We start from the raw sequence: 9,631 nt of genomic DNA, 5'->3' as shown, positions 1-9,631 counted from the left end.
TTTTTAATCATAACAAACATTCATATAAGAAAATCTTCATAACAATTATATAAATTATTTATAAAATTTAAATATATATTTAATGCAGTTTATGTCATTGCAATTTTCTGCTTATGGAATTAGAAATTAGAGCCATTGATTGGATAGAATCGAAAAATAAGATAATATATATTAAAGAAATTTAACAGAAAATAAACATGTTCAACGGTTTAAAAAATTGGATTGGACGAATAATAATTATTTTTAGATTATATCATTATTTTTACTAATATTTTTATTTGTAATCAATGATATTTAAATATTCAAATTGTTATTTTATTGAATAATTTATGGTTAATTACCAACTATTTAACTGATTTGAACTTTTATTCGATTTTTTTATTAAATATAAAGTAATATATATTTAAAGACTTTTAGCCGACGAGTGATGTACAAGTAATTGAGATTCGAAAATACGAGTTTATAAGATCGAGTTTGAATCCTACTACCGTTATTCTTAAAGGGCAATCTATAAATTCATATGTAAATCTCAATTGGGTCTTAAGAATGTCTTGACCCTTGCTGGATGAGCCACCCTTGATCTAAACTTTTGTTATACAAATATATATATATATATATATATATATATAAAGACTCTCAATCAATTGATATTGAACATTTATATATTTATATACACAATACTCAAATCGAAACCTCAAAAAATAATAACAATTCTTTAACTAATGAAATCGTTTAATTTGTGCATATATCGTTGGTTTTTTTTTAACACTGCTTATAAGGGTATTTATGGAATTAAAATGTTCTAAAACACTCACCTTTCCGTTCGGCTGCCTTCTAGATGGCCCCAATTGAAATTATGAACCACTATTAATGCTGAATGGCTAGCAAATTACAGACAAACTTATCCACGAAGATAGTTTTAAGGGTAAATTACATGTTTAGTTTCTTTATTATTAATTTACTTCTGTTTACATCACCTAATTATTTTTCTAAATCATACATAATGTTACTTTCTGATTTTATTTTAGACACCACTCGTTAAAAAATTAACAGAACAACTAATGTGACATTCTTTTTTATTTTTTTAATAATGACGTGACATTATCTTATGGTGACATATCAATATCACCGTTAATTTTTAAAGACGGATAACCAAAATGAAACCAAAACTAAAAGCTACGTATGATTTAAAAAATAATAATTCAATGACTGAAACGGAACAAAAGTGATTGCTGGTACTAAACATGTAATTTGCCATTTTAAATTCTAGACCAATTTATTAAAAACAAAGTGTTCTTTCTAGAAGATAATTACATTAAATTTTATTAAATTACATAAATTATTGTATTTTTTGTAATTGAATATATTTATAAAATTTGAATTTTATTTTAGTAACTTTATTTATTTTTTAACATGTCCACAAAAAATACATATTTTATAATTTTTAAAATTAGAAAAATATTAATACTTTTAATCGATATAATTACAATTCGTCAAATGATTGGATAATTTCTATTTTGATTATCTAATTTTGAAAACTTTAAACTTTTCCATCAATATTTTGAGATTTAAAATTTTCGTCACTTGTCGTTAAATGTCAACGATAATAACAACGTGACTTCTTTTCTAATTAGCATAATAATATACCTAATCATTAATATATATATTTTGTCAATTTAGTTTTGATTTTAAATAAAATAATAAATGTAATCTCTTCATTTATAAAATTCATCAATTTAGTATTGTTTTTCAAAAAATAAAAAAATACATAAAAATTATCCTAATTTTAAGAATTAAAAAGAAACCCTTATGTTTAAAACAGTAAAATTAACCTTTTCAATTTAATTATTTTAGATTTAAACATTCTTTCTTTTTATTTTATCATTCTCTTTTTTTCTATCATATCATTTCTACTCCAAAACCAAAATCCTAGCACCACCACTTTTATTTTAATCCTAAAAATTAAACCTTTGTTTTATTTTTTATTTTTTAACTAGAATTATATTTTTAATATATTATTTAAGGTTAATTAATGCTTAATATATATTATTATTAAATTTCTAAAGGTCATCTAAATCATTTTCGTTCTCGATCCTTTTTATTACGAAATCTAAAGTGATAATCGCGAGCCACCTAAAATTGATACGTGATGTTTTTTATTTACTTAAAGACATAACAATAAGATTAGTCTTTAATATTTAACTAAAATTTAATTCAATTTTTAATTTTTAAAAACACATAAAATTAAATGTTTATTTTCAAAATGTATAAAAATTATTCATATCAATAAACGAGTACACATAATATTTTTCTAAAAAATCCACCTTTTATTTAAGATATGGTAACAAAATCAATCTTCAAAATTTTACTATTTTTTTAATTTTACCTTAATTTTTATAACGATAACCACATTATTTAAAAAAAATCCAATTTTTTTTATCCTTTATATTCTCATGGTATAATTAATCATTAGAAATAAATGCATGCATGCAGGTTGTTTTGCATAATATTTTTTTATTTTATTCTAAAGATACATAAAAATATGTCCAAGCTTGAATTAGGTTTCCTAAATAGAAATCTGTTTTGGATTTGGTTAAAGATTTTCGGAAATAATTTTAAGGGTTAATGGTAGGTAAAATATGTGTTAAATTAACAGTCGGAATTTAAAAAAAATGAATTCTAGTTGAATCAGATTGAGTTTTTTAAAGAATAAGTTCGAGTCAGATCGAGTTCAAGTTTAGGATAAAATACCGCATACCTAAAAAATAACATAATTATACCTTATATATTTAGATGTAATTGCAATAATACCCTTCTTTATATTATTTTTCAATCAAATCTCTATTTTATCGAATAAAATTAATAATTTTTATAAATATATTTATTTCGGGTCGGGTTTTATCTCAAAAAGCGGGTTGAGTTTTGGGTTGGATGAAGCCACCCTAACCTCGGGTCGAGTGGGTTTTGGTGAAGGAGTTATATTTTCCGGGTCGGATCGGGTTGACTAAAAAATCAACCCATGCCTATCCCTAATTCCCTCTGTAAAAATTTTAACAATAATACTGACGTGTCACATATCACATGATCATAACTTTTTTATAAAAATATCACATTAATAGTTTTTTTTATGTTTTTAACTGCGATCACAAATTAAAACGTTAGGTGTGATTTAAAGAAAATAGATCAGTGACCAAAGAGAACAAAAGTGATAGTTAGGTATTAAACTTGTAATTTACCCTCAGTTCCATATGTCCAGGATTAGGGTGATTTTGTCTTTTTCGAAGAGGTAGTGAAGTCAAACAAGAAGAAAAGTATGATTTTTTTTTAAAAAAAAAAGACATTTTGGAGAGAGAGAGAGAGGGAGAATGAAGGAAGTCTCTGAGAAATAGAACAAGTTTGAACCTCTTCTCTCAAATGGTGAGGGTTGTTGGCTCTTTCCTCTTCTTCACAATCTTAACACGCTTTTGATTATTATCTATAAAAGAAAATTTCTTCTTTTTCTCTTTATATCCTTAACCCTTCATCTCATTGCTTCATTTTTAATCCTTCACCATAACTTTCATTTATTTCTTCTTCTTTTTCTCTTCCTCAATTAAAATTTCTTTAAAAATCTAGGACCCAAGTTTCTTTCTTCTTTTGTTTTTGTCAATTTGAAGAAAAAAATAGAAGCTTTGTTAGATCTCAAAGCTTGAATCTTTAAAAAAAAGGTCTTTCTTTTCCCAAATTTTTTTTGCTCAAAAAGATCAAGATTTTGACTTTTTGTTCACTGTTTTGGGTTTAAATTCATGGGAAATTGTTGTGTGACTCCATCAACACCTTCTCATGGGAAGAAAGAGAAGAAAGGGAAGAAGAAGCAAAATCCATTTTCTATAGATTATGGTCAACATGGACAGGGCAACGGAGGGCAAAACTCATCGTTTTGAGTGATCCAACTGGGAAAGAAATTGAGCAGAGATATGAACTGGGGCGTGAGCTTGGGCGTGGTGAATTTGGGATCACATATCTTTGTACAGATAAGGAAACAGGGGACACTTTTGCATGCAAATCGATATCGAAGAAGAAGCTAAGGACAGCCGTTGACATTGAGGATGTGAGAAGGGAAGTTGAAATCATGAAGCATTTACCTCACCACCCGAATATTGTTACCTTGAAAGATACTTATGAGGATGACCATGCGGTCCATTTGGTTATGGAGTTGTGTGAAGGTGGTGAGTTGTTTGACAGGATTGTTGCTAGAGGTCATTATACTGAGAGAGCTGCTGCTGCTGTCACCAAGACCATTGTTGAAGTTGTTCAGGTATTTTCTCTCTTTCTTTTTTCCTTTTCATTTGGTTATGGGGATATTGTTGGATTTCTCTAATGGAATTTGATTAACTTAGGCTCTGAGTTTTGATGAGATACTGACACTTTTGTGTTTCTTTTTAAAGCTTTGTTTCATCTTGAATTTTCTTCCCTTACAAATGTACAACTTTAGGTTTCCAAATGATTTTCTGAACTAGTTGCTTGAAGTGATTAAACTGAAGTGCTGCACAAAATTTTGGATTCCAAGTGCTTTCTTGGACCTATGTTTTACGGTATTCAATTGTTAGATTTTCCATATTCTACTAGTATGTGTTATTTTATTCTGTATAGCCTTAAAACACCTGTTCTATCTTGAGGCAGACCTATAGCCATTGGTAGGATATTCTTGGAAACATAATAGAATGTCCTGCAATATTTCTTTGCACAACAGCTATTAAAGAAAAACTCGTTTCGTTGTGCCTTTAATTATGATCTTAAGTTAATACCAGTGTATTTTTGTTGTTACAGATGTGCCACAAACATGGGGTGATGCATAGAGATCTCAAACCTGAGAACTTTCTGTTTGCTAATAAAAAAGAAACAGCGGCTTTGAAGTCGATTGACTTTGGTTTGTCAGTGTTCTTTAAACCAGGTATTGACAAACATGATATCAATAACTTAGTGCCCTCTGAATTAAGTTTTCACCTTCTATGTTTGTTCTATTGTTGAAGTTTGAATATTTCCCGTTGCAGGTGAAATATTTACCGAGATAGTTGGAAGTCCTACTACATGGCTCCTGAGGTGCTTAAAAGAAATTATGGCCCTGAAGTTGATGTTTGGAGTGCTGGTGTGATCCTTTACATCCTACTTTGTGGTGTCCCACCTTTCTGGGCAGGTTTGTATTGATTCGGTTAAAGAGAATCGCTGTTCGAGTAATGAAAGTTATATATTCCTGTGCATTCGTGTTTAGGAACTGCAGCAGATGGTTTCTAATATTATCCTCCTCCCCTTCCCAATTGAATTCAGTCTTAACACAATTTTTTCTTGACTTCCTCAATTAGTCCTATTTCCACCTTATGTGATAAATACTGATGGGACTTAATACGCCTTTCATATATATTATTATTCACTTCCCTCTTACATTTATTTATCTCCTTTTCCTCTCTAACTTTCCTTTTTGTATGCAGAAACTGAACAAGGAGTTGCGCAGGCTATTATTCGCTCTGTTATAGATTTTAGGAGGGATCCTTGGCCTAAAGTTTCCGAGAATGCGAAAGACCTTGTGAGGAAAATGCTCAATCCTGACCCTAAGCGGCGACTTACAGCTCAGGAAGTACTAGGTAAGTTTTAGTTCTACTGATATAGGTTTTCTGGCCACGAAAGTTCTATTGGCCTCCAATAAATTTTCTAAGCAAAATTTTGTTTCTATTTGGATATGAATCCTAAACTGAATCGTTTCTTGTCTATTGAATTCAGATCATCCCTGGTTGCAAAATGCAAAGAAGGCTCCAAATGTTTCCTTGGGAGAAACTGTGAAGGCAAGGCTCAAGCAGTTCTCTGTAATGAACAAGCTCAAGAAAAGAGCTCTCCGGGTAATGCTTTTTGCTTTTCTCGTGGACATTGGAAACTAAATAAAGCTTTTCAAGTCATTTCTTATTAACCTTTTTACCACTTTTCTTTACGGGAAATTGTATACTGACAGGTAATAGCAGAGCATCTCTCAATTGAGGAAGTTGCAGGCATAAAAGAGGGATTCCAATTGATGGATACTTCCAATAGAGGCAAGATTAACATTGATGAGCTAAGGGCTGGGTTGCATAAACTTGAGCATACTATTCCTGATGCAGATCTTCAAATACTAATGGAAGCTGTAAGTTCTACCCAAAGTTTGCATTGTGTTTCGTTTTGTCATCGATATTTGGCGGTGCATGCTTGAAAATGTGTCACCATTAGTTTGTTGATGGTAACGGCTTCATAGTCTCTGCAATCAGTTTTCACTTTCGTACAACTGTTCACTCTTGTACGGAGCCAATATTCCACTGAGATTGAGTTTGTAAAAGCTAGTGGGTCAACATGATTTCTCTTATGTTCAAAATTGACTCTTGAACATCCATAGGTGGTCATTGTCATATCTGGAGTTAGAATAATATATGCATTGCATAGATTATCTAAACATGTGCCACTTTTGCGAGAGAAGTAACTAAAAATTTGTTATTTAATATTTTCATCACAGGGCGATGTAGATAAAGATGGATATCTGGACTACGGAGAGTTTGTTGCCATTTCAGTTCACCTGAGGAAGATGGGCAACGACGAGCACCTTAAAAAGGCATTTGAGTTTTTCGATAGAAACCAAAGTGGATATATTGAGATTGAGGAACTAAGAGATGCCTTATCCGATGAAGTTGAAACAAACAGTGAAGGAGTCATCAGCGCCATCATGCATGATGTCGACACGGACAAGGTTAGAGAGATTTTCCCTCGTTTTGCTCCCTTGGCAGTTTATTCCTGTTAGTAACTTTATCAAATTTCAAGTAGGACATATATCGAATGTGGCCCCGACTCAAATTTAAGCTCATAGCACCATTTAAAGCGGAAAGAAAAACTAATAAGAAAAGGCCTGTAATCTCTCGATGCATATGATGAAATCATGCCGATATTGTGTTTGCTGAATCTACTGCAGGATGGGAGGATAAGTTACGATGAGTTTGCCGCGATGATGAAGGCCGGTACGGATTGGAGAAAAGCATCAAGACAATATTCACGAGAGAGGTTTAACAATCTCAGCCTGAAATTGATGAAGGATGGATCATTGCAAATGAACAATGAGCCTAGATGACCCAACAACACAGACAAAAGCTCTATTAATGAAAGTGGCTGTTGTTTCAGCGTTCTTTAGCTGCTATTTTTTTATTTATTTTTATCTGAAAGAAAAAGAAAATAATTAGGGTTTACCAGGATTGAGCCATGCCAAGGTTTGTCTATATAAGGAAATTTCCATTTGTTTTGTTTATGTACTCAGATTTGAGTGGCGAGTGTTGGATATAGATACATGTCTTTGATGGGTATATTTCCTTTTATGTGTATTTGGAAGATTTCTGAAGATCATATTTTCATGCTAATATCTACACTGATGTATTATATCAATGCAAAATCATAGAGGTCTCAAGTTTGAGCAACTGTGTCTACAGAGTGTTTGTGCGTTGTTAATGGTTAAGAAATATTCTGAAAACATACTATATTGTGATTATCTCTAAATGCAAAGCCATGTCAATTGCAGAAAGCTTGGTCATTTACATGCATCCATCATTCAAGTAAAACTTGAAAGTATGTGTTGAATGGCTTTACAAAGTATCAATATATCTATGACAACATACATAATAATGTATTTACATGGAATTTGGTAGGGAAAATAGGTTATTATGAAATGGATCAGCGATGTGGTCAACTAGGTTCTCTACAAGGCCTTTACCTGTCAAAGCCGATTGGAAATAAAAGCCTAACCAAGCAACCATGGCCAGCCTCCCATTTTTAATCTCCTTCACCTTCAGCTCCTCAAAAGCTACAGTATCGTTTGAGAGCTTCAATGGGTCAAATAGCACTCCTGGATAATTAACATCGCCCGGCAAGTATATTCCGAGTGGTTCCAACGCCTCGATCCTGCAATATCTTGCATACTATGGCCCAACCTATATATTATTGCACAAAAGTGTTTCACATGTTGTCAACAATCTTTCTTATTTCCCAGAATGCAAAGCATGAATATTGAGATCCATTACCATGAGGAGGGCCTGACAGATAGCAATGACGATCACCCGTCGCCCTCCGGCTAAGTGTAGACCTGGGATGCCAAGGTAGTCCAGTGTTTCTCCCTAATGAAAATCAATAGCAGATAAGTTGTAATGCTACCATTTGGTACATTTTACTTTTCAAATCAAATCAAATTTGATTGAACAGCTCCTGGATGTTGATCCGTTGTTCGTTTGCAAGGAACCACTCAAGTTAAGACGTCTCAAGTCTGCAATCCGGGATGGGTTTCAAGAAGAAAGATGACTGTTTCCTATTGTATATCCGAAGTTTTTCAGTGAATTTCCACATATACCAAAATCTTGTAGCTTCCAAAATGGTTTTCCTTATTGTTGTACTCCTACCAAAGTTCTTCCGTACACATCATTCTTGCGCCTCACAATTGTTGAAGGACCCTAAAGCTCCTACAACTCTTTGGTATCAAAGGAACTTTGGAGGACAAAGAGAGAACGTCTATGGAGAAAAGATCTTGAAGAACTAAATCTTGGGAAGTCGTGACTTATTGACATGATTTCTAATAGGCTCACGTGACCTATCAAATCTATAGTCACCTGGCTTGATCGTAACCACTTAACCTGCTAGCTTACGAGTAGCCTTTATGACTCTACGGCTGACACATACACTAAGGACTACTATAAATCCTCTCGACCAAGTCCGAGAGAAAGGATGGACCTTAATGAAATCACCTCACTCTTATTCTCTTCTGTATCGCTTCATGGAGACAGAGCACTTTGACACCAGTTAACGGTCGATCTACTATCAACTATGGCTCTCCACCCAAATTAGAAAAAGATAATTGTCTACCACCCTCCTAACCCATTTGGTCTATCAACAAGTATATAAAAATTACCAAGGGAATTAACCAAGAACAAACAAGATCTAAACATTCCAGGCTAAAATATGAAGGTAGGAAATGAAGTGATGCAAATTAAGAACCTGAAGTTTGGAATAGCCCACTCGCCACCAAACGGGTTCAGCAAATTGAGATATACCGAGCATATCTAATATTTCTGGAACCACAACACCAAGGGCTGCAAGCATAACCCAAGGAGCATGAAGTGTTTCGAAACTGCTTTACACATATTGCATGTCATCCTACACTAAATTTGATGATAATAGATCTTCTCAACTCAGGAAACGTATAACCATGTGTAGACACCATTTTTATCCGGGTCTACAAAAAAAATATTTATTTATTATTATTATTATTTTTTATTTTTTATTTTTGCACCCACTAAGTTGAAAAACAATAACCTCTATCCCACTAAACCACTACCCCACCATTACCTTACCCACTCAAACACTACCCAACAGCCATTGCTTCCCCCTTCCATCATGACCGGCCACAACCCCACTAATTCAAGCCAAATCCCATTTCTTCTTCCTATATATATATATATATATATATTATGTATAAAATGCCAAGAGGGGGCACGAAGGATTGGTAGGGGCCTCTGGTTTTTTTAAGCTTTCCTTTCCTTTGATTAACAGATGGAACACGAAGCCAAGGCCAAGGGCGATTTTCCCGATATATCACTGGTAA

At 32.7% G+C, this 9,631-nt stretch overlaps 1 protein-coding gene and 1 long non-coding RNA gene across 2 annotated transcripts; one reads left to right on the top strand and one right to left on the bottom strand.

The window, feature by feature from the left end:
* The first annotated feature begins 3,751 nt into the window (after nucleotides 1-3,751).
* Nucleotides 3,752-7,351, top strand: LOC120188050 (calcium-dependent protein kinase 32-like). Its single transcript, XM_039191591.1, is given in 10 exon segments — nucleotides 3,752-3,903; nucleotides 3,906-4,297; nucleotides 4,810-4,933; nucleotides 5,034-5,060; nucleotides 5,063-5,176; nucleotides 5,469-5,621; nucleotides 5,758-5,873; nucleotides 5,984-6,151; nucleotides 6,515-6,745; nucleotides 6,965-7,351. Coding segments are annotated over 10 exon segments (1,599 nt in total). The 5' UTR covers nucleotides 3,752-3,785; the 3' UTR covers nucleotides 7,121-7,351.
* A 287-nt stretch (nucleotides 7,352-7,638) lies between these two features.
* LOC120188052 lies at nucleotides 7,639-9,198 on the bottom strand. The gene is made up of 3 exons (XR_005522382.1): nucleotides 9,025-9,198; nucleotides 8,061-8,153; nucleotides 7,639-7,970 (listed from the first exon to the last, which is right to left on the bottom strand). It is a non-coding gene; the product is annotated as an uncharacterized LOC120188052 (long non-coding RNA).
* Nucleotides 9,199-9,631: the final 433 nt, after the last annotated feature.

The sequence above is a fragment of the Hibiscus syriacus genome, unplaced genomic scaffold (assembly GCF_006381635.1).
Source record: "Hibiscus syriacus cultivar Baekdansim isolate YM2019G1 unplaced genomic scaffold, ASM638163v2 tig00116937_pilon, whole genome shotgun sequence".
Classification (NCBI taxonomy): Eukaryota; Viridiplantae; Streptophyta; class Magnoliopsida; order Malvales; family Malvaceae; genus Hibiscus; species Hibiscus syriacus.
Note: the sequence above shows the minus strand (reverse complement) of the source record. Positions and strands in the feature narration are given on the sequence as shown.